Genomic DNA, 24598 nt, shown 5'->3' with positions numbered 1-24598 from the left:
TAGTGTTCATAAGGAAATAAAGAACTATAATAGAGTTTTTGCCTCTGTTACGCTCAGTCAGGGGTATTTTGATTAACATGGATATGACATTTTCCCGTTTTTTTTCTAAACACATTACATTTTACATTTGTACTGTATTTGGTGAAAATGACAGTATGTTTTTAAGCATTTTTGAGTTTTGTGTACATTTAGGAACTTTTATTCTGAAAAGAAAAAAAACTCAACCGGAAGTTGTGCTTAATGTGCTTCCGGCTTGTGAAAAAAGAAACATAGGAGATCCTGTGGAGAAGCTAGGTTGTAGGAGAGTCCTTCGGAGCCCTCAGTCCGTTTAAACCCAGACATGACGGACTCTCCGGACGCCCGCAGCTTGGTGTCTGCTTCCTCCCAGCTCAACCTGATGGAGGTGGACGCGGTGAGACACTTAATATACTTACTCTAATGTCATGGCGACAGATAACAGGGAAGATGCAGTCTGTTGTTGACATACTATAAGAAGTGTGAAGCTAGCCACTGTCAGGAAGGCTGCTGGGTCTGTTTTGTCATAATATTGAGATTTTTTGAAGCTTTTTAGACAATGTCAGATGACACTATTTATGTCACTGTTATAAGGCTGCGTTTTGTGACAGTTGTTCTCACAGCAGTCCATCACACTGTCCCGAAGGCTGGACGTAATCACGTGATCGAATAGACGTTAACCGTTCAGCGAGACTTTTAACATTATTCAAAGAATGAATGTTAGCACCAGCTATGTCTCAGACAACAACTTACTGTAATGATGTGTTATAATCTTCAACCAATTCTCAGACAATGGAGTGTGAGGGTAAGGATTGTGGTGCCACTCGTCGTCCGTGGTGCGTTCAGGTGCAGTCACCTCTTGTTGTCAATAAGCAATCCTCAAGCCCTTAATTAGGTCATATTATGCTTTTGGGGGGTTTGCCTTTAATTTATTGTGTTATGTGGCGTTTTTGTGCCTGTTAAAGGTCTGCCAAAACATGTTTTTCCTTTACCAATATAATAATAATAACTCAGGCTTATCTTTATCTCAGCTTCACAGCTCTGCTCAGGGAAGCTCACCAACTACCTCAAATAGCAGAGTGTGTGTGAACTGGATGGCTGGTCACTTCTGTTGTTGCAAAGTGGTTTCCGTGGGGTAAAACACATGAAGGACATGCTGGCAGTCAGACAGAGAAACAATCGCAGTTTTCTAACCATCTCTGTTTTTGTTCTCAGATCGACGATAAGGAGTTTGACATTCCCCAAGTGGACACACCTCCCACACTGGAGAGCATCCTCAATGAGGTGAAGTACATGCGACTCTTTGACTGCTACACTATTTTGATTTATACACTGTCGACAGTAAGACAAGAACTTTTTGGAAATCATTTGAATCAGTTGATCAGAGAAGCTGCTCCATGGAGACTCCTCAAGTCATCCGTCACACTTCACACTATAAAACAGTTTGTTTTGTTTCTCTGTAATGCAGCATGAAGTGACTCAAACTCAATTTTGTTTTGCAACCCTGCTATTATGAAATAATGAATACATTAACTTTTAACCTTATGTGGGACAAAGTTCAGGCTATCCATGAGACAGACTGTATTCTTGTTATTGAAAAGAGTATGTCTACAACATTTGAACATCAGCTTAGGATGAATATTTACAACACTGAGACACATCGGTGGATTTCCTGAAGTACTTGCTTTGAGTTAATGGTAACGTCATACAAATCCACTACAGATGAAGAGTAGCCTTTATCAGATTTGTGTTTGTTTTGTTGTCTTTTGTGCCTGCAGCTGGAGGATGAGGAGGAACCGTTTGTGTTGGAGGACACCTGTGTGCTCAACACTGATAACATGGATGCTCACTCCTGCGACACTTCCTCTTTGGCCAGCTCTGACAGTGGAGACCCAGTACACCTCAAACGGCATGAATACACATACACACACACACACACACATGCACACACAGTCAGAGTTCTATTCTGAGACTGTTATGCTGATGATATTAAATTACATATAGCAAAACAGTTTGTATACATTACTGCCTAAACTCTAAAATGTTTTCTTCATCCTACATAATTTCTCAACACCTCATTTACGTTTGGGTAGTTTTCTGGACAGAAAGTCGAGGACTGCTCACACATGCTGCTTGCAGTAACCAAAGCAGCACATGCATCAACAGATACAAATGCACATCCTTACCCTACATCCCCGAGAAGAAGTGACCAGGAGCCAAACAAACCACACAAACACTCACTATAACTTACTGTTGACGCATACCTTCTTGTCGCAGCATGAACAAGGTAATAAAATTGGAATTGGTTTTTTTTGTATGTGTGTTCTGTGTACACGTGTACCTGTGTTTGTGTGTCTGTGTGCGGACATGAAGAAAGAGGAGGACGGTGGATCTGAATCCGACAGTTCATGGGTCTGTTCTTCGACACAGCCTGCTGAAGGGCATCTCTGCACAGATCGTCTCCGCTGCTGTAAGACTGTCACACACACACACACACACACACACACACATACACACACACACACCATCAATTGTAACCTTGTGTTCCTGCAGGCTTTGTTCCTAATTAATTTTATCTAGGTCATTTAGGTGTCAGAAATCTTCAGAATTGTACATTTGTTTCCAGCAGACTCATTTATTTAAGATTGTATTTAAGCACAATAAAAACATCCGTATCTTCCCCCTCAGGACAAAGTTGATGCTGGACTACCAACTGCAATAGTGAGTATTACTTAATTATACAGGAAAATTTTACTCCTGACATTTAATGGCTGACCATGTATGCTCTCATGATGCATTTTTATGAATTTAATCATTTCAATAGTGACTATATATATTAGAGACTAAATAAGTATATACATTAGCCTGTGACCACTGTTTATCAAAAGTTGTGAATACAGGAAAGCGCAGTCCTGATTTTATCAGGCAACTTAGCATTGATTTCCATTTCCCAGGCCTTCCTAATACAACTTGCAGGTGCAGAATCCTTAGAGAAGTAATTTACAAACTTGGTGTTGGTTTCTTACTCTCTGGTGAGGGACAAAGCAATTCCAAAATAGTATGTTTCTCACAAGTGGCCTCAAAATGTGGGAGGTTTTCCCTAACAATATGCCTAAGGTGCACATAAGATAAAATGATTATAGGCAGGTAGAGTGTGCTGTACACTAAATTGTCTAAGCATTTAAACACAACTCTGTACTCCAGTGTTTAGACCATGAGGAAGATGTAGGAGACAAGTAGTCAGGTGAAGGTGTACACATATGTGAGAGGTGATCATTTTTTGGGAAAAACGCAGCCCAATAAAAATACAGCAACTGAACAAAATGGTCAAACTTTAGAACAATTTCTACTCCCACAGGTGGGTCTATGATACAGGTCTTTGATTGTAAGGGACCTGATGGAGGCAAACTAAAGTTTGATATTGTTTTTGTGGTGTCTGTTTTGCCCTTCTTCCATTTTCCGTGGCTTCCTCTAATCAATTCTAAGCTGTATATATTTTGTTGTGTTCAGACAATGTCGGGTGTGATTGCTGTGGGAACGTCTCATGGTCTGGCCCTGGTCTTTGGTGAGTCTAAACCTCATTATCCTCTTTTTACACGCACGCTGCTTTAAATGATATTTTCAGATCTTGAATATCTTGCTTTCTTTTTTGTTTTACAATGCAATACAACACAATGAGTGTAGATAAGTCTATGTAGTGTGGTTATGAGTAATAAAACCAGTTTACATGGGCTGCTACAGATTGTATTAAAGATATTTTTATTCATATGTTCTGGTACCTCAACGATAAATGCATATACCACATACGAAGATCACAATGGCCCTGTTTACATTTGGCAATTGGAGGGGGTTTGTGCAAAAAGAAAGTTGCATTCCAGTGAAAAAGCGCTCATTCGTACAGTTACAGGGTGTCGCCATGAGATGGAGCTTCCCTCAAAGGAAACATTGACAGGATATATACCCTTTATACCTAAAACTTTTTCTTCTACTCCAGTAAATCTCAGAGGCAAATATTACACTTTTATTCCACTACGTTTATTTTAAAGCTTTTGTTAGCAGTTTAGTTAGCATCAGGCCTACTGGTTACTTTACTTAGTTCATTTATATTATATATGAATAATCTAAAGTTGTAGCAAGGTTATATTACTAAAGGTTAAGCCACCCAGCAGCACATAAAGTCATTAAAATGAGTTCATCCTTATCAAACATGTTAATGCATCAATAGTTATAATTCAAAAATATAACGTATACTATTGGACCATTTGTTCATTTAGTTTATTCAGTCATGAAAAGGAAGACAGCAGTTTATCTCGGTGTCCGGTGGTGGCTGTGGCTCAGTGATCGAGCCAGCATCTTGTTATCGGAAGGTTGCTGGTTTGGCTCCCCTGGTCTGCATGTGGAAGTGTCCTTGGGCAAGATACTGAACCACAAAATGCTCCTGATGTGCTGGTCAGCACCTTCCATGGCAGCCACCACCATCAGTATATAAATGAATTACTGTAAGTTGCTCAGGACAAAAGTGTCTGCTAAATGCCCTAAATGTACATTTCATTTGTTTTGGTATATAAAATCAGTCATGAAGATCTTTCTTTTTGATTAAAATGTCTTCCCATCATCAATCGTGCTGATTTGAGCGCGTTCTAAATATAGTTCCTACAAGGTTCATTTTGCCTATACATGGACAAATTCAAAGGAGACGTGATTTAATGGAAAATCACGTCTCCAACTTGTTTCATATTTGTAATCAGGCAGCAACTTATGAAAATAACCAATATTTAGTGTACAGTTGTGCACTCATATTTGAAGTGTATGGAATAATGAACACCACTTCTGCTGGAGACCAACTTCTTCAATTGACTGTGTTTCACACATATTTAAACATTTTATTAAAATGACTGTGATGATCTCACATGACTGACATGACAACAGGACGATGTTAATACATGCCAGTATCATTGACATCCACCCTCAGGACTGCTTCACCTGAGTCTGACATAGAGGCACTGGCAATGATATAGTCTCCCTCATAAGAAATGCAGGAGCCATCAGCCTTCGCTCTTACAAAATTGTTTTCATCTCCATTATACATAATATCATACAGATTGTAGTCGCAGTCGATTCCTCTGTCAAAGATCCCCACAGCAAACCAGTTGGAGTAAAGGTTTCGGTCGTAGGGCACGGAGAACATGACAGCCATGACGTGGCTGTAGTCGTTCAGGTCAGGGTTGAAGAGGTCGTAGGTGATGACACCGACGGAGCCGGTAGCAGCGCCGGTGTGCTTCTTGAACATTGCGCTGCCATTAGAGCAGGGACCCACCATGGGCGCCAGAGGCACTTCACAGCAGCCACTCTCAGTGAACACCCTGAAAACCAAGACAGAACATATCAGATGGGTTCTTGGAGAAATTATACATTTTTCAAAATAGCACTATTGATTTTACATATACAAGTGGGTTTTATTGTCTTCTCACAGGCATGTGAATGCACCCAAAAGGTGTCAAAACAGTCTTTTGTCTCAACTGCATGATGAATCTACAGTAATGTTATGTACCCATTACAAAAAACACTGCATGTCCAAAACTATAAGATATTCCTTAGTTCTTTAGGCACTTGTAGTCAGCGATCCATTTAATCCCAGAGGTGTTAGATAAGGTTGGGGTAAGGGCTCTGTGCAGAACAAGCAGGCTCTACTACACTCAGACACTACACTACACTAGACTCAGACCAGACAGGTTTGCCTATTTTGACTTGAAAAATTGTGAAGCCATACATCTAGGCCACCAGCATTCCCCTACAAGTGTGCAGTTTGAATAGGAGGGTAAATAAGCATAGTTCAAAAATCAAGTTTTTATGCATAAGCACAAACATAAACCTTGCAGCCAAAAAAGTTAAACTGTTAAAAATACTGTTAAAAAATACAAGACAAGTAAAATAAGCAACACCTCACCTTGGATTGGCGAGAGTGTAGCACCCTGAGTTGTTGTTTATCTCGACGTAGCAGCTGCGATGAACCATTGTGATGAGTTGTCGAGTGGCCGCAAGGGGAAGAGGCTGGCTTTGAACTAGAGACAAGACAGCACCATGTTAGTAATATCAGCATCCATGTCGCAATGCAACAGTTTGTAAAACTCAGTCTCCTCTACTGAAGTGACTGATGGCTTTCAGTCGAAAAAAAACATCACGTTGTGAATTCAGAGACAAAATACAAAGATGTAAGTTACATTAACTGATATTACGAAATGAATGGTGACAAGAAATCGATGTTCTCGTGGATTAATCTATCCGTGGCCGTCAGGTTCCCTCCAACCCCCTCACTGATAGCTGGAAAATTACAGATGGAGCTAAGACCAAGTAGTGTTGGCTGTGTCTCGCTTATCAAGGTGTGCCATGGCAGTGAGTCAGCATACACCACACAAGGGCCCTGGCACTGATTTGTCTAATTATTAATGGCTAATGTTGAGAGGTTTGCTTTAGCGGTATGAGTTTATTAAAGTATTCCAGCACACTGGAAAGGTGATCTCTGAGTTGGTGAGCTGACTAAATGAAATGGAAAAATGTCTATGTAGTAAACCAAACATACATTTCTTCATCACTAACTAATTACGCCCATCGTAATATTAACTATTTGCAAAGGTCAGATCTCTATTACTTCAGGTACATTAACTGGCTGTAGGGGTGTCGCAGGTAACCAGTATTGACAATAACTGTAATAGTCAAAAAATTAAATAATGGAAAATTTTAATAGACATGTGATGATAATATCATGTAAATTGTCGAGCGCCTCTTAAAAAGTTTTGGTTTCTCTCTGTTTTCAGGAAAAGATAATGGTCCCCAAATGTGATTCTTTATTAAAGACTTTATCCTCGCAATTTCATTCATGTCCAACATATTACATATTTTGGTCCTACGATCTGCTGCTAGTAATTAATGGATCCCAATGAACTTAAGTCCAAGGTAAGGCTGCAACACTTATTCATCACTGTCACATCACTTAGGTTTGGTAATTAGAACAATTGGTAGTTTTGTTTTGCTGTTCTTTATTTAATTGTGTAGTATCTACATCAGCTGCCTTGTATTTCTATTTGTATGTTTTCATATGACTGACAGACTAAAAGGAATGAAACATATGGAAATAAATCTCAATATTAGCAACATCAGCACAGGCCAGTAAAAATGAGCTACAATCACTACTGTCTACAGTTGTAGAGACATACATTATGTGAATATAGGAGTCCTTACCTTTTTGGGATTTGCAGAGTTGAAGAGTTGAGTTGGTGCAAGTCTGAGGCAGGATGTGATGCTCGAGTCACTCTGCACATGAGCTGCTCACACACTGGATTTTATTGACTTTGGTAATCAAGGCCTTTAGGCACCAGCCAACTCCCTCCTTATCTTCAGTTGAGTATCAGCTCCGTTCTCTGTTCCGGGACCTGGCCAACACATTATCACCACGCAGGATTCAATCAGGCTTATTACATCAATGCATGCTATTGTATGGACCTTTTTTTAATTTCTAAACATTTTGATAGTATCTGTTATTTATCTAGGGGGGGTCTCAAGAGGACAGAGATTCACTGGTCCACTGTGTTCACAGAGTAACTCCACAAAAAATAGAAACACATATTAATTCACTGACGATAAAATGTAATTGCTGCAGTATGAACCTTAGTATTGGTGAAACTCTGTCCACCTGGAAGGCAAGAATCAAGACAGTCACCAAAATATCGACTTTTCAGTTCAGGGCTTTGCATACAGTGATATTGTGATCACACAAGCGCTGCTCAAAAAATTCATTATCATTATTGTATGCAGAAACACAAACATTGCTGTGTGTTCTCTCACTACGTCAAAATGATAAGGGTGATTTGATCCTTGTGGTCGTCGGTCTCATATTACATCAGTGAACTGAACTCAGCTGTGTGCATATTACAGCTTAAAGGATTTGTCTAATAAAAAAGTAATCAGTTCATCAAGGGCAAATTGAAGTTATCCCTCCATTTGTCATTTATGTTTTTAGTATGTCACACCGATAACACGCAACAATTAAACATTACCACTGTTGTAAAGAATCGTACATGTCCACACCCAGAAAGGCTGCTGGTTTAGAGCTCTGGTACATTCTCTGTTTTAATTCAGGCACTGAACCATTATAATGTCTCAAACTATACTAGACACTTAATAGAGTGCTGTAGCAGTATGTAGCTGTGGAGTCTGACAACACAGAAATTGGTTAGCATCTTTGCACTTCTGGTTCCCTCGTCTCAAAGTGGATGGGTTTTTTGAATGTTTTTTATGGGTAATACATACTGAACTAAGATCTGCAATTACCACAGGCTTAAGGTATTTACACATTTTGTTCTGTGACATAAAATACATCATTAAATGTCCAGTAATTTCTTTATAAATCGCTTGCGTGTCTTAAAAACAGCAGTTGCTAAAAAGTGGTGAAACGAGACTAAAGAAGTTGTCAGGGACAAGTACAGCGTACCTTACACAGAGACCCATCTACTCACTCGTCTGTTTTTACAGGTAGACCTGATTTGCTGACTATAGTGATTGTGTGGTAAGACAGGTATCATTTGTAGACTCTTGTTACGGCAGCTCAACGTGATGAATGTTGTTGAACTGGAGTTACAGAAGTGGGAAGAAGTCTGGATCTAGTTGAGGTGAAGCTGAAGTTCCCCAGAAGAAAGTATGAGTCATTTCAAAAGAAAACCCTAGACATAAAATGTTTATTGCATGTATAATGTTATTTCAGAAATATTGCAATGTCAAAATATGCAAAAAGCTGCTGGTCTTCACAAATCGAATCAGTTAATACTGAGATTGTTGTTTGGGTTTTGACTGGGGTGTGATTAGGACTGAGGTTTCAGCAGGCCTGACCCATGTCTCTTTATATTGCTGACATAATGATGCCCACACAGGAAAAGGTATGAACATCCCTGTCAGAAGGGTCACTCATGTTCATTTTCCGTTCAGCCTGACTGCTCAGAGACATCACCGCTCATGTCCATTTTGGTTTGGCCGAGCTACTTTGGTGCATGATGTGTTTGATTTGCAATGAGCAGTTTTTTTACTGCATCCCCAGCGCTTCATTTGGTGTCAGCGTGTTGTCTTTTGGCATTGAAGCAGTGTTCGATTTCGTTTATCAAATATTTTTTTACCTTTAACTTGGACTTGAAAACCTTGAGTTTGTCATTTTTAAAAAAAATTATTTGACCAGCCATACTTTTTTTAAGCTCATGTATGAGTGTGCTTCACCAGCTTAACGTCCTCTCCATCTTCATCTACAGACACCAACCAGGCTCTGCGGCTCTGTCTCGGCTCAAAGGCAACCGGGGCAGAGTTTGGCGCTGTCTCTGCCCTCAGCATCAACCATGATTGCTCACGACTTCTGTGCGGCTTCGCCAAAGGACAGGTATATACTCAGACACACATATAGACATTCACAGGCGTTTTGACAGGGTGTTGATTAAAACTCATAAACTCATACTTTGTGCATTTGTATATCATAATCCATCTTTACATCTTGTATTGAACCTTGTCTTTCTCTCTCCATCCGTTTGTCTGTCTGCATGATTAGATCACAATGTGGGATCTAGCCAATGGGAAGCTTCTAAGAACTATCAATGACGCCCACCCTCCAGGGACGGCTATACTGCATGTGAAGGTACACACACACACACACGCACATGCACACGTTGTGGAGCATGAATATAGTGGCCCGTCTGACTAAAAAAGTATTTCGCACACACAACCATTATCAAAGAAACATCTTGGAAACAATAAAACAAGTTAACACACACTCAGAGAGTGGTTTAGTTGTTGCCTGGATTGGATCTTTCATACTGTCCATCTGATTTGTGTCCCTAGTTATTATCTCCCTGTGCTTGTTTCTCTAGTTCACAGATGACCCAACTCTTGCAGTGTGCAATGACAGTGGAGGATCAGTTTTTGAGCTGGCTTTCAGGTAAATGACTCCGCTAAAATTAAAGATAAAGTTGATGAAGGTAATGTTGATGTAGTTTAAGTCTTACCTTTTTTGACGAAAACGTGTATACATTTTAGTCAAACTTTATCCATTTAATTTTTCTTAGATTTGAGATAGAATTGTCTCTGTATGTTTCCAGGAGGGTGATGGGGATGCGGTCCTGTGACTCCCGGTGTCTCTTCAGTGGTTCTAAAGGGGAGGTCTGCTCTATCGAACCTCTACATGCTCCTCAAGACTTCAGAGACCATCCCATCACACACTACTCACTGCTGGCAATGGCCTCTCTCACTAAGGTATACAAACACACAACGCTCAGTCCATACTACATACTTCATCTACCTACCATTGTGTTGGTTTATGATGTTTCTGTCTTTTGGTTTTCTTTAACCAGATTCTGGTCATTGGACTAAAGCCCTCGCTCAAAGTCTGGATGACTTTCCCCTACAGCAAGGTGTGTATTTCTGTTTCCATGTTCATCTTGTTAATGAGTGTATATTGTCCCAGATATATTGACACAATGACTAATACAGTTTGTAAATCAAAGTGTTTATCTCACCCAATGTGCAAGCTAGTTGGCCGTAGTTTTTGGGGTGTGTTCAAATGCAGCTTTTTGAGACACAGGCTACCTGAGGTGATACAACAGTGGCAGGCACAGGGAAAATCTGCATCAATCAGACTCTGCTAGGGGAAACTGGCCACATCAGTACTTAGTATGCATTTATATGCTGCAATTGAGTGTTTTTTTCCCCGGATGTGGTGGCTGTTGAAGGCTGGAAAGTCAACTGCACAATCACAGAAGTGTCTCGTGGAAGCAGAGTTTCCTGCCTTATTTATTCCAGCCTAACTGACTGCTGATGTGATGTGTTGCCTTTTCTTTCACCAGTCTGATCCATCCAGTGTTCCTCAGCTGGCCTGGCAGTTTGTTCCAGTACAGAAGACTGTAAACCCGGTCCTGGCTTTTTCCAAAGGAGACACAGTACACTTCCTCCTGGTATCTGCTTTATTTTATTTTATTTTCTGCACTTAAATATTGTTTTCAGATAGTATGATAAACAACATATCGATGTAAATTATATTTCTTCTGCTTCCATTGGTGATCAAAGTAACTTTTGATGTAACCTTGATTCTAGTACTTGACCTCAGAAGAATTTTATTTAATTACGTGAATTACAAAGTCATAACACAGGTGCTAAACTGCTTCAGGAGTGTATTCTGAGATTAGTAATGGCTGCAACAGTTTTTTGAATGTTCTCTTGTCCACTGCACTTTTGATTCAGGTAAAGAAGGAGGAGACGGGGACCATTCATGTCATTAAACAAAGACAACTCCACCTCAGCTGTGACATCATTAGCCTGAGTGTAAGTAACTAATTTACGTCCCACCACTGTGACACCAACAAGCCCTGTGATATTTAATATAAACTGTATATTATGTTATATCAGACCCTCTCCTTTTACCCTTACACAGTCATGTCGTGTAGACCTAAATATATACCCTACTCTATCTATCGCTATGGCTTATGTGTAAATAAAGACAAATGTTGTCATTTGCTGTAGTGTAAATTGCTTGACTGCTTCTCCTCCTGTCTTTACAGTGGATAAACAGTCGGACCCTGCTCCTGGTAGACAGCCATGAAAAGCTGCAGGTGGTGGACCGGCCCAGTCAGGAGATTTTGGAGACTCTGGACTTGGAGCAGGTGCAACTGGTCTATAACAGCCGACATTTCAAATCGCTGGCCACTGGAGGGAATGTCTCCCAGGCTCTGGTGAGGGATTAGCTGATGGGGGGGGATAGGATCACAGGTCATAGTTTCTGGGTCAGAGGTCAAAACTTTAAAGTGGTTATTGATCATAAATACACAGCTAACGTTCAGAAAGTGAGTAGTTATTTGCATACAGAGCTGAGAGGACAGCTCTATATGCAGCTCTGTATAGAGCAGACTCATAGGACAGCTATTGCTTGTCATCTACATGGAAATTAAGTCGTGTACCATAATCAATGTCTTATACACATCTTACTGCACAAGTATTTAACATTTGGGAGCCCAAATCACACAAGCTTCTGTAGAGGCAGGGGACACTGATTTGATAAATACCTGCACACTGTTTCGGGATAGTATTTGGGTGGTCTTTATTTACTATGACTGCAATACTTAATCTGTTGTCTGGGTTCTTAGATTATAGTGCAGGTTCCTCTGATATCAGAGACTTTTGGGGCTGTAGGAATGTAGAGCCAGTTGAAAATTAAGGGGGGTTACTGACCTGCTATGGTGGAGTCTAGCCCTCCTCAACATAACCAAATGCCCCACAGATGGAGATTGTCTACAGAGGGCATTACACATGAATACATTAATTTCACTCAGGGCTAAATCAAGATATCCAGAAGTGGCATCATGTGAGGTTGCACATCTGCCTTTTGAAGCCATGAAAGGCTGTAGCCAGTTTGCTTCACATATGCGGTCACACTTTCCAAACACTGCAACCAGACTTGCATGCATAAAATCTGTGTCTACCGACAGGTTTGGAATTTTCTTAGAGCTGCACTCTCCCATGTGTAGGTTGGCTGCAATCACTCTGCTGATGCTGATGCACTTTAAATCAATACATTTTAACCGTGTGCCTAATTGTATGTCTGTCTCCCAGGCTTTAGTGGGAGAAAAGGCCTGCTACCAGTCAGTCTCGAGCTACGGAGGACAGATTGTCTATTTGGGCACCAAGGTACGCTGTTGTTTGTGTGCATTTGTTCTGTTTTGTTGTCTGTGTGTGCTCAACAGCTGTGAGCTCCAATCTCTGTTTGTGGAGTTGTCTCTCTCTGCACATTGGTCAGTAGTAATTGCTGGCGACCACTTTGAAAGATTGTGCTGACTAATGTTAGGAAAAGCTGATACAACACCAAAAACCCTTGATGTTGATGTTTTCCTATGTGGTACCAAGTAGGAAGACACCAATCTGATGTCTCAACCATGACCAATTTTTCCTCAGTGTCTCCAGTAGGGATGTAACGATGTTCACCAAATTTTGTGAAATCACGATCTCCATATGTTATGGAAATACTGATTTCCTGTTCTAGCTGGACTTGGCATCTGCCCGCAGTGACAAAACTACTAGTAACTGGTTTGCTGAACATGGTATTACTCTTCTCTTCTCCAGAGAAGCCCACATGCTGAGATTCTCTGTGAAAGTTAAGTGACTGTGGTTGGGCTTCCTCAATCTTTAACAGTGTGTTACTCTCTTGTTTTGCAGTCAGCTCATATTATGGCTCTACGGAACTGGAGAGAGGTATGTACAAAAACATACTGTGTATCATGTATAATCTACTTTATTAGCAGTAATGGTGATGCACTGAAACATCTATTACTGTGATATAAGATTTTAGTCATTAGTTGCCCAACAACTGCTTGCTTTGCACCTGACCTGTGTCCTTCCCCGTCTCTGTCTGTGTCCAGCGTATAGACTGCCTGCTGAAGCAGGAGCATTTTGTCGAGGCTCTCTCTCTGGCCTGGTCCTTCCATGAGGGAACTGCTAAGGCTGTGGTTGGTGGGTATAAATTATATAACACACCCTGCAGCGTGTAAAACAGGCAAAAACACATTTGTTAATGTGTTATCCAAATGTTAAACAAATGTATGCATTTGGCCTTATCCAACCATTATTTGCATGGTTAAATTTGTTGTAGCATAAAACCTACATTTTCTGTGAATTATGCTGTCTTCTGATGTCCAGCGACAACATAATGTTATGATAGAATTATTAAATTAAAGAACACCTTTAGTCTACAAATTAAAGTACATATACATTTCAGTAGATACATTTGTGGAACAACATTGGTGGGTGCAGACTCAAATGTGAGTCAGCATGCTGTTAATAGAATAGTATGAATACAAAGATGGATTGTGTGACAGATGAAAGTTACAAGAATAATGTGTAACGTGTTTATGCCAGGCCTTTTTGGAGATCCAGTGAAAAGGAAAGGAGTGGTAGCTGACAAGGTACGAACAGAAAACCACTGCTCGCTATATTAAATCTATCTACCCTGGACAGTGTACTCTCTGGACATATTTGAACTTGTACCACTCTTTGTGTCTCCAGATGGTAGAGATAATTTTCCAGTTTACAGAGCATGCTTTGAAGAAGTGTCCTGAACAAGGCAAGATCCAAGTGATGGAGCAACACTTTCACGTAAGTTAACATGCCTTAAAGACCACACCTTAGTGTCCTGTCTGCCACAGAGTCAGCACCCTGATGGCTGACACTGGACCTTTTCAAAATAGAGAATACACAGTCAGGCTGACAATTAAAAGGACTAACTGGTGAAACAAACAGCTTTAATCATGTTTTCTCAATGTAATGTACTAGTGGGAATCCTTGAGTCCTAACAGTCATTTGGATGTCTCCTTACACATACCAACCCAAGTACACCCCCTCATGGCAACAGCACTCCCTGATGGCAGATGATGATAGGAATGGAAAGGAAAACTCTGACATGGTGTCAAGAAATTGTTTGTTTGAAATTCTTTCTCTCTCTGTCTCTCTGCGGTGTGTTTAGGATGTGGTTCCAGTCCTGGTTGATTACTGCCTGTTGCTACAGAGGCCGTAAGTTTATATTCATTTCATAGATACGCACAACCAGCACATTTTCCTGCTTCAACAATTCAAAATGTCTGCCTATCAGGTTAAAGTTCTAGAAACCGCTTTTACTGTCACAGAAGTATTAATTGAATTATCACTAATCTACAAAAATTAAATATGTGTTGTGTTTGTGTGTCTCCAGTGACCTGCTATTCAACCAGCTGTATTCTCGGCTCGTGGAGAACACAGTTGCTAAGGGTGTCTTTCTGGAGTCACTGGAGTCGTACATTGTTGCCGACCGCCTTGGTCACCTTACCACACCAATCATGAGGGACCTTCTGGCCCATTACCAAAGCAATGGTATGATGGACAGCCTTGAGAGATGCATTGTCCACCTGGATATCACTAGTCTGGACATACAACAGGTGAGTGACTGTGTGACTGTGTACAGAAAGGACTGTATGGTAAGTAAACTATGCTGCTCACAGCGGTCAACAGTGGAACTGGAATAATTTGCCAAAACGGATGCAACTGTCAAGCAGTCTCTTCAGTTGATGGTTGGCTGCCCTATAAATGATTATCTATAAATCATTAATAATAGATGACACAGGTTGGACATTTTTCCACAAGACAACTTTGTCAACCACTGACTTGATCTATGTTCAATCCAGAGTCAGAATAGGTTACATCAGGTGTTAAAAGAACAGATTGATTAAACATTAACTAATTAGCACACATTGACAAGTTTATTTTAATTGTGGAGCTCCCATCTGTTGCTATTCAGCAACTGATCATACAAATTCCAACCCATAGTAATAAATACTTTTTTTTATGTATTTGTGTGGGTGTTTGTGTTTTTGAAGGTGGTTCAAGTGTGTTGGGACAACCAGCTCTATGATGCCATGATCTACGTTTTCAACAGTGGAATGAATGACTACATCACACCTATGGAGGTAAGTCCTTTCTTACAAAATGATGTGCTTTAATCAATATTATAACTTTCATTCCAGTTCAAGTTAAAGGTACTCTATAAAGTTTTGGGGAAGACATTTAGAGATAGAGAGAAGAGGAAAAATCTGATCAAGTTTAATGTCCAACTCACCCACACACTGAGGCTACGGTGTGCTAACATTTGCTTATATAATATAATATGTTATAAGTGGCAATATTTCTTTTCAGTGATACTAATGTACTGCAAATAAACATTGCACACTGTGTAGGTTTGTTCCGTTAGCAGCACGGGGTAATATATATTGCGATCCATTGTAATATTTAATGTTACTCTTACCTGTCCAGCAGAAAGCAGAACACTTTGGCATCAGTCTGCAAACATTTCTCTATCAACATTTAGACCCTGAGAAATAATTAATAAGTTGACCCTCTATGTTGTCTCTCACATTTATATTGTAGAAACTCTTTGCTGTGATTGGTTCACCAATTAGGGAGGGGAGAAGTCTAACAGGTATGGCTGGAAACAAGAAACCTAAAGTTCATTGCACCAAATACTTCAATTTCAAGTTTCAAGTTGGAAAAGAATATTTGAGTCATTAACTCCATCCTTTTCTTCTTGGACAGAAGAGGAGGTGGTAATGGGAAACAAACTTCTGGTGTACATAAGGTGAATTCACACAGATGACCACAGTCCATGAGTTGGTGCAGCTGACATACCTTATTACAAAAAATTTGGGGGTTTGAAGTAGCTGTTACCAACCATGTGTGCATGTGTGCGTTTTCTTTAGCTGCTGTCTTGCTGGAAGGGCTTATCCACTGGGAGACATACCTGAAGACCTTGTGGTTCAAGTAAAGAACCAGGTATGTAGATACCGTATGTTATACTCTATAAACGTAACAATGCAATTTATTTTTACAAATTCTAAAACCGTATAATTGTACTTTTTACAAGTGTAAGATTGGATCAGCTTGTTGTCATTAAGTGATATGTAGTTACAGTCTCATGTTGCCTTCAGCCTCTTTCACACACAGCTCCAGGTAAATTACTGGGATGACCTGTCAGGCAACGCTTTTGATGATTAAAAAAAACAAAGCTATTATTAGGATTTTACTTTGTTGTTGAGCCTGAAAAGTACTGCTAGTTGAATGTGTTTAGCTGAGAAGTTAGAAGCTGATTAGGGATAATACCACTGTGATGTCATCTGAAGAAATAAGGAAGCCTTTATGCAGTATGTTTGTGTGCTAATGCAGTGTTTTCGTGTGTGTGTGTGTGTGTGTGTGTGTGTGTGTGTCTCAGGTGTATGAGTTTCTTATCCGTCTCCATTCAGCCGACTCGTCAGATGAGGAGGAGGTTTTTCCATATATTCGTACTCTCCTCCACTTCGATACGCGGGAGTTCCTCAATGTCCTTGCCATGGTGAGATCTCTTCATATCATTTTAACATGCTGGTAAATGTGTGATAAGTGTGATGAAAGACACAGCAATATGCTGACTTTTAACTGAACAGCTATTTTCATTTTCTTTGTCATAACAATATGTCAAATGAAAAATTGAAAAACTATGTGACAAAGGAATCGTTCGAACTTCAAGTACACATAATTATCCACCTCGTCTGCAGCTCCCCTCAGCTACATGGAGCCTTATAGTGATTTGTAGCTCATTGTTTAGCTGCCCTGCCCACGATTTTATTGTTAAAGTTCACTCCCACTGCTGTCATAGTCTTGTTTAAGGCTGTAGCAGGCAGCAGTTTTCCACAAAGAAGCTCTAATGACCCACAGTACTCTGCCTGTTCTGCACCAAAGGGCAGACGGACATAGTTTGTGTACATTTGTGTTTTGCAGCTTAGGGGCCATAAATTGCCTCAGCAGCGGCAGAAAATGAAAGAGAGTTACTTCCATAGATTTTAGTTTTTTCTGTAATTTAACATTTGGTTTTCATTCTAGACATTTGAGGACTTCAAGAATGACAAGCAGGCTCTTGAGTACCAGCAGAGGATAGTGGACATCTTACTTCAGGTGATAAATTAAGGAAAACTTCCATGTGTTGTGTTTGTCCCGCATACTTTTTGACAGTGACGGTAGCATGGAGCATAAAGAGAGGCTTAGTAATCTTTCCCTTTATTGAAACGGACACTAGCCATGTTTCCATGAAATGTCAAGTAAATTTAAAGCAAAATTTTGTAAGTTTGAAAAAGAAAAAAATAAATGTATTTGTACAGTTTTTATTTTCCCTGTCTTTTTATATCTTTTCTTTGATGATTAATATACCTCTCTGGTTACCTAGGTGATGGTTGACAACCCAGACTTTACGCCTTCCCAGGTGGGTGGGCTCTTCACCTTTTTGGCTCGCCAGTTGGCCAAACCAGACAACACGCTTTTTGTGAACAGGAAGCTCTTTGATCAGGTAATTTATCCCCAGAAGACTTCAAGTAATAAAGGATTATGTTATCCTGATAGGTAAAGGTGCAAGGTTTGAATGACTGTGCAAATGTCACTGAAATAAATCTCTCTCACTTTTCATGTACATGTTATTGCAAGCAAAAGCAGAAAGAACAGTTTTTGTGGTAGAGAGACAACACGTATGGTGCCAGGCAGTTTCTCTAAGAAGCAGAGAGGCTGATGGTATGTTAGGATTACAGCTTGTAGACAGAAGGCACAGCTGCTTTTACACATCACTGTCGAACAAGGCCCTGTTGTCTGCACACCACTAGAAACTCAACCTTGACATGACAGCCGCTCTTCCTTCTGGGGAAGTCATTTCCTATTCATAACGTCTCTCACAAACAATGAAGGCTAGCTGGTGTCCTGGAATGTGGTTTCACAGGAAGACCACCTGTCCTCACTGTAAAGAATACTTACTGTGAGAATATGTGGTATAGGTTTGTATACTAACACAGTCACAGACATATTGTCAAATTGTTTCTCATTGTCAAAAATGTATGTGTGGTCTCCTTCACTACCCCCTCATCCGTTATTTTGTCACATCGGCACATCCCATGTGGCAGTATTTCTTAGAAATACCAACCTGACACCCCCCTCCATTAATCTTTGGTCCGATTGTCTTTTCAGGTTCTGGAGTTCCTGTGTTGTCCAGACGATGACTCCCGACACACTGAGAGGCAGCAGGTTCGGCTAAAAAATGAAAAAATGATCTACTAATAAAGTCCTATACCAAATATTTAAAAATAAGATACACAATCCTGTTTTATATTAATGCATGAGAAATAATTCTCAATGATAGTGACAGTCACAGGGAACATTTTTCCACATTGAGCAATTTGACTTTTCATACGTATTGTTACACGTTTTAAACGTATATATATCTGGTCTTTATTGCGACTGGTGTGAAGGTTCTGTTGGAGCTGCTGCATGTCGGTGGTGTGGTCCAGTTTAATGAAGAAAGGCTGTTGGCTTTGGCGGAAAAGGCCAAGTTGTAAGTAGCCAAGTGATTATTCCCTAGGTTCTGTCCCTACGAGTCCCACCTTTCACATAACACATATGATCATTGATCCACAGTTGGTATAAAATATTGATTGGTAAAGCTTTAAATCCAAAACACTGATGACAGTCTCACAGTGCTGCTTTTCACTGGTTTCTCATGCCATTCAGACATTTTGAAAATGTGGTTAACTATCTGAAAACACCAGATATGGCAATATAATTCAGTTATTATAGCAACTTATTTATTGTAAGTTAGGAGTTACTATCATTATTATCATTACATATTGTGGCCTCAGTTACATGTGTTTGTCTCCCTCTTGCCCTCCAGCTACCAAATCTGTGAATTTCTCTATGAGAAGAAACATCTGCATGACAAGATAATTGACTGCTACCTGAGAGACCCTCTCAGAAAGGTAACATATGTTTTTGATTTATCCATGTAAACATGTATTTGGTCGATATATGTTACTTTTGTATCTGTGCTTTTTTGTGTATGTTGATTTATGTGTGAATTTTTGTCAAAGGGTTACATATGCAGGCAGAGCTAGACAGCTGGTGTAATTTTGTTCTATCTCAGCTGTTACAGGCAGCCTGGCTGTGTGGCTGGTGTTTCTTTACTTTTGAGTGTTGAAGAACATAGAAGACGCCTGTAAATACTTGAGTCTTATGTGTGCCTGTGTGTGTGTATTTGTGTCAGGGGGAGATCTTCAGCTACATCCACAATCTGTTGTCCATGCCTGGCTATAGCCCGGAGGAGAAACAAACAGTCAAGGAGAAAGTACTGCAAAACATGCAGGTCAGTACATAACAGAATGACATTCACACTGTGTAGGTGGAAGGGATTTACACACCTTTACCCCCATTGCATTCATAATGTGTTGTTTGTCTTTTTGCATTTAAAGAGTAACTTAGCCCCAGAGGTTTGGTTTAAGTGCCTCGTCTCTGGAAATTCCAAAAATGCAGAAAAAGTGGGGTTTGGTTCCTCTTTAATTATAGTGATTCATTCACGTAGCTGTGTAGCATAACGCAGGCTTACCGTCTTGACTGGTCTTGACCGTCTTGGGCTGTTTGGTCACAAGATGACTGAACAAACTCATGCAGTGTATCGGGTGTGACAAATGCAAGGACTCATGAAGGGAGACATTCTCTGGTTAACAATATGCCTGCTGTCTGCTATATTGCGTTTGCATACAAACCAAACCACATATTTTCACAGGAGCTGGTGAATCTTGACCCCAGTAAGTTAGCTGACTTAGTGGTGTTTCACTTCACCGAAGAGGTGCAGCAAATCATCTCTGAGTTTCAGGTAAGGTCAAAACAAATAATGATGTCATGATATATCTTCTTCATCTGGTAATATTACACTATTTTGGCTGCACTAAACACAACAAAACAGTATGGTTGGACTGTTTAATGTCACCTACTGAATTTTCTCAATTTACCCTTTCTCTCTAGGATGACGAGCTGCTCTACAAGTTTCTCAGCTGTCTCCTAGAGCCACGGTACGATGTGCATCCTGTTCAAAAAATAATTCTGCTAACTCATTCCAACATCTTACACATTTGCCTCCTGTCCTCCCTGTTCATTCACTCCCATTTCTCACTTCTTTAACTCGCATCTGCTTTATTATACAGCGAAGTTCATCATCCGGGGACCATGCTCCTACTTGAACATGACCTCCATGAGCTCCTGTTGGACTTACTGTGCCGCTTCGCCCCCCAGAACCTGCTGAGGTTCCTCCAGACCTCCCAGCACTACAGACTGAAGGAGGCCATACAAGTACTATCTACTACACTCCGACATGTGCATTTCATGTGTTTGTGTATACAAGGAAATGTTTTCCATGTGACAAGGATACGTTACCTCTCAAAAGTTTGGGGTCACCATGAAAACTCAATCTTTAATTAATCAAATGAGTTGCCAAATGAATAGAAATATATCCAAGACATTGACAAGGTTAGAAATATGTTACGTTGAAATGTCGTACGTCGTTCACCGTATCGAAGACTAACAACCCTTATTTTCAGAACAGCTTACCTGAGACTACGTGCTTATTCTGTTTCCATGTCTTTCTGTCTAGATAACACAGAAGTATCACCACAATGAGGCTACAGCTTATCTACTGGAGAAGAAGGGAGATATTCAAGGAGCGTTTGATGTCTTGTTAGAGGTAACTACTAAACACCCAAGGAATAATCGTTTATTTAGATCAATTAATTAGCTAATTATTAATATTTACCTCTCTTGCACATGAATGCAACCCGACTGACATATGGGTTAAATTGATATCCACTCATACCGGTGTGCATTCGGGCATCACTTTTAGTTGAGGTGTAGAAATATAAATTCATATAAAAATACTCAGTATTATTACAACAAACTGTACCTAAATACAGTCGGAATAAATGTTCTGTACAGTTGCTGTGTTATGTGGCCATCATTGTCACAAACATGTTTTTATAATCTCTCTGAAGACACTGAAGGAGAAACTGAGTGTCCTCGCGGCTGAGAGTGACGGAGGAGTTGAAGAAGATGAAAGACATGACGATGAGGAGAAGACTGGCGGCGAATCCACACTGACAGGAGTGAAGGATTCACTGAATGACATCATTGACTTGTGTCATCGAAGCTCTCCGAACCTCAACCAGCAACAGAGAGAGGTAGTGGTGGGTGTGTGTGTGTGTTTGTGTGTGGGAAGGTCCGGGGGGCTCTCTGCCTGCTTATTCATGGCTTTTTTTCCCCTCACAGGTCCTTTGGTTTCCACTTCTGGAGACCATGATGAATTCTCAAAGACAAGGGAAAGGACTTGGTGCCAAACACACATTTGAGGGTAAACAAACATACAATTGTTTGTATGACTACACAGAATGATGCCAAATTTACGTTGCACCACCTAAAACAGTACAACAAGCCCCTGACAGTGACACGACAGTGGTGACGGTGCTGATAATGAAGTTGATGTCATGTTTCTCAGTGCTAAAGGAGCTGACGATGAAAGTTCTCAACTGTATGAGCAGCTTCATTTCTCTTCCTGCCATCATCCAACAAATACTACAGGTGTGTATTTGTGATTTTCTGCAGTGTTTCTGAAGAAGTTGTTCCTCTTAATAATACATAGTCAATGTCATGGATCTGCTTTACTAAGAACTGCTGCTTGTGTCTGCTTAAATTCCTGTTGGTTAGAGTGGTTTCTCTACAAAGAGTACAACAACTTTTTTAAAGTAAATGAAAAACATTTGAAAAAGACATTAAATCCTGTTTTAGTTCTGTGTGTGTTTGTGTGTATTATATGACTATTAATGTTAGACAGAATTTCTTTGATGTGTTCAAGTAAGTACGCTATGATATTACCATTTGCACTGTGCGTTGCGTATTCATGACATGTGACACGGCCCTTGTGTCTGTCAGGACCCGGTCTATGGGAAAGGGAAGCTGGCAGAGATTCAAGGTCTCATTCTGGGTATGCTGGACACATTTACCTACGAACAGGTAAAGCATCATGCGGTCGTGGGTCTGTGTTTTGTGGCCCCTTTAGCTATCTGATGAGGTTTGAGTTTTTGGCATGATCTGTAAATAGACAAATCCTCATGTTATCATTGTATCATTGATTGTTTTTTTTTGGTAATTTACAAATATATTCACATATGCAGTAAAGAAGTGCATTTATAATTGATGTGATAGAATAACAGATTGGTCTTTAATAATAATAAAGTTGTTTCTGTTTTAGACTTTACTTGAGACAACCACCAGTCTGCTGAACCATGACCTCCACTGGTCCCTGGCTCACCTGCGCGCTGCGGTCACAAGGGGACTCCACCCACGACAGGACTACTGTAACATTTGTCTGCAGCAGTACAAGAGGAGGCAGGACTCTGCTGAGGAGATAATTGTGTTCAGGTAACACACAGGGTGAACATAGGAAGCAGTGTACTTAACTGTACCTCCTGCACTGAACATTTCAGGACAAATACCTGACATCTTTACAGGTTCTAACGTGTTTATGTCTGTCCCTCGTCAGCTGTGGCCATCTGTATCACGTCCAGTGTCTGCAGCAGAAGGACTGTGGGTGGGGTGTTGCCCCAGAGTTGCAACAGCGGTGGAGCTGCTACAAGTGTTCGTCCAGCAAAGGAGGAAGAGGCGGGACTTCTTCTGAACAAAAAAGAGGCCGCAGCACGTCCCTGGCACAGGTGTGTAACTCACCACACGCTCTGATCTATATTCACCCTTCTCCAGCTCTTTTACACTCCGACATGTATGAACAAAAAAGGACACAGTAACAGTTGCTTACCATCCTGACACAGCCCTCACTGTCTTTCTCTCTGTGTCAGACTCGTGTTACGTCAGTGCATCATGAAGCAGGAGCAGAGGCTGACAGAAAGAAGGTAAGATTTTATCAGATCCCAGAAAGCTGTGTTTACATTTACATATGACACCACAGTGAAGACAGCTGGGGTGGCTTGCTATCTTTGGTTCTGCTCTGAATATTTCTGTTTTGACTACATTTTATCTGGTTCTTGGTCGTGATCCAGGTGTTTGTTGAGGCAACATTGGACCTTCACCAGGAACAGTCCTGGGATCAGCTACGCTGTTTATACCGAGGACCATCCAGGGTAATGACGCTGTCTCTCTGTAGCAGCTGGAGAGCTTCCTCATTTACGTTACTTGATTACACACAAACAGCCAAAAACATACTTACTATTCGTTTTCTTTTGTCAGTGAAAACACAAATAATGCACTGTTGCCACAAGAACTAAACATTTTCTAATTTTTTCAGCTATCCATCCTTTCAGAACTGTCTCACAGCAATGAGAAGACAGGACTTCTAATTACCGCCCAACCAGGATCAGAGAATTTCCAACTCAAACTCTCTCCTCCACCTCTGTTTGAAGAGTGAAGGATAAATGTCCATTAATCTTCTAAACGTCGGTGGCATTGATTGAAGACGTTCAGCTTTATCTGATTTTCTGCTTCCCCTGACTAATCAAGATCAATGTGGATTGATGTTTTTTTGCTGCTTTTGATATCGTAACACTTCTTTTAAAATACTTATGTTAAAACAAAGTGTTTTAATATTGATCACATTGAGTCACAAGCAATTCTACAGAGTGTAGCTTTGATTTCATCCTTTGTACGACAGCTGACTGAACCATCTAGCTTTGGTTTGCATGTTGGTTCCGGGAAGTCAAAGGTGGATCCTGACGTTACTGCAAAGAAAGTTGAAACGTGTATTAATACTGAATGTTTGTGTACAAGCAGTAAAAAGACATAAGATACTTACGCCTCTCTTATTTCTGCACATCAATATGAGACACTAATAGCTTGATAATATCATGATTTTGTCAACTTGTAATTGACAAAAATGCAGCAGATTAAATCTGTGGATGTTTTTTTTTTTATGAAATGCACCTTGAATGCACCTCTTTCAGTGTTTACGTCTGCAGGCTTGTTCCTTTACATTTTTTACCAAAGGACCCCGTTTTCCAAGAGTTGATTCAAGCAGGAGGGTGTTTGTTGCAGTCACAAAGAGAAAAAAAATAAATGCTGATTTATTAATCCTGGATGCATGAAATAAGTCCTCCAGTTTCTGTCTCTATTTGTCTATTTTCTCATTAAAACAAGCTGTGACCTCAAA

General features: G+C 40.3%; 2 protein-coding genes across 7 annotated transcripts; one reads left to right on the top strand and one right to left on the bottom strand.

Annotated features, from left to right (window-relative positions):
* The first annotated feature begins 241 nt into the window (after positions 1-241).
* Positions 242-24598, top strand: vps8 (VPS8 subunit of CORVET complex). 4 transcript variants are annotated; one of them, XM_030442294.1, is made up of 46 exons: positions 242-412; positions 1231-1299; positions 1794-1924; positions 2389-2485; positions 2704-2736; positions 3526-3580; positions 8940-8945; positions 9309-9433; positions 9599-9685; positions 9918-9985; positions 10146-10299; positions 10398-10457; positions 10890-10997; positions 11284-11364; positions 11601-11702; positions 12649-12723; positions 13249-13284; positions 13452-13542; positions 13948-13994; positions 14095-14184; positions 14552-14598; positions 14777-14999; positions 15438-15527; positions 15985-16036; positions 16150-16192; positions 16314-16386; positions 16823-16942; positions 17470-17541; positions 17810-17929; positions 18595-18651; positions 18876-18958; positions 19295-19379; positions 19664-19762; positions 20183-20272; positions 20422-20468; positions 20601-20745; positions 21047-21136; positions 21441-21626; positions 21715-21796; positions 21941-22023; positions 22375-22455; positions 22694-22863; positions 22985-23153; positions 23295-23348; positions 23496-23576; positions 23741-24598. In XM_030442294.1, the coding sequence occupies exons 1-46, from the start codon at positions 341-343 to the stop codon at positions 23858-23860; spliced, it is 4149 nt and encodes a 1382-aa protein (XP_030298154.1). In that variant the 5' UTR covers positions 242-340; the 3' UTR covers positions 23861-24598. The 4 variants fall into 4 exon arrangements, with proteins under 4 accessions (XP_030298154.1, XP_030298151.1, XP_030298150.1 ...); XM_030442291.1 differs by having other exon boundaries at positions 11601-11771; positions 16153-16192; XM_030442290.1 differs by having other exon boundaries at positions 11601-11771.
* On the bottom strand, positions 4833-7310 carry LOC115596864 (bryoporin-like). 3 transcript variants are annotated; one of them, XM_030442295.1, is made up of 3 exons: positions 7255-7310; positions 5963-6077; positions 4833-5378 (listed from the first exon to the last, which is right to left on the bottom strand). In XM_030442295.1, exons 2-3 carry the CDS (start codon positions 6028-6030, stop codon positions 4952-4954), a joined length of 495 nt encoding a protein of 164 aa, XP_030298155.1. In that variant the 5' UTR covers positions 6031-6077; positions 7255-7310; the 3' UTR covers positions 4833-4951. The 3 variants fall into 3 exon arrangements, with proteins under 3 accessions (XP_030298155.1, XP_030298157.1, XP_030298156.1); XM_030442297.1 differs by lacking the exon at positions 7255-7310 and adding an exon at positions 6252-6298; XM_030442296.1 differs by lacking the exon at positions 7255-7310 and adding an exon at positions 6237-6293.

The sequence above is a fragment of the Sparus aurata genome, chromosome 15 (assembly GCF_900880675.1).
Source record: "Sparus aurata chromosome 15, fSpaAur1.1, whole genome shotgun sequence".
In the NCBI taxonomy this organism is placed as follows: domain Eukaryota; kingdom Metazoa; phylum Chordata; class Actinopteri; order Spariformes; family Sparidae; genus Sparus; species Sparus aurata.
This window is presented reverse-complemented; position numbering and strand designations above follow the sequence as displayed.

Coding starts and splice junctions, on each gene's coding strand:
- vps8 (XM_030442290.1), top strand. CDS start 341: ATGACGGACTCTCCGGACGCCCGCAGCTTGGTGTCTGCTTCCTCCCAG. Junction 2,737..3,525: donor CTGGACTACCAACTGCAATA/GTGAGTATTACT, acceptor TGTTGTGTTCAG/ACAATGTCGGGTGTGATTGC. Junction 16,943..17,469: donor TCCTCAATGTCCTTGCCATG/GTGAGATCTCTT, acceptor TTTTCATTCTAG/ACATTTGAGGACTTCAAGAA.
- LOC115596864 (XM_030442295.1), bottom strand. CDS start 6,030: ATGGTTCATCGCAGCTGCTACGTCGAGATAAACAACAACTCAGGGTGC. Junction 5,379..5,962: donor TACACTCTCGCCAATCCAAG/GTGAGGTGTTGC, acceptor CTTGGTTTTCAG/GGTGTTCACTGAGAGTGGCT.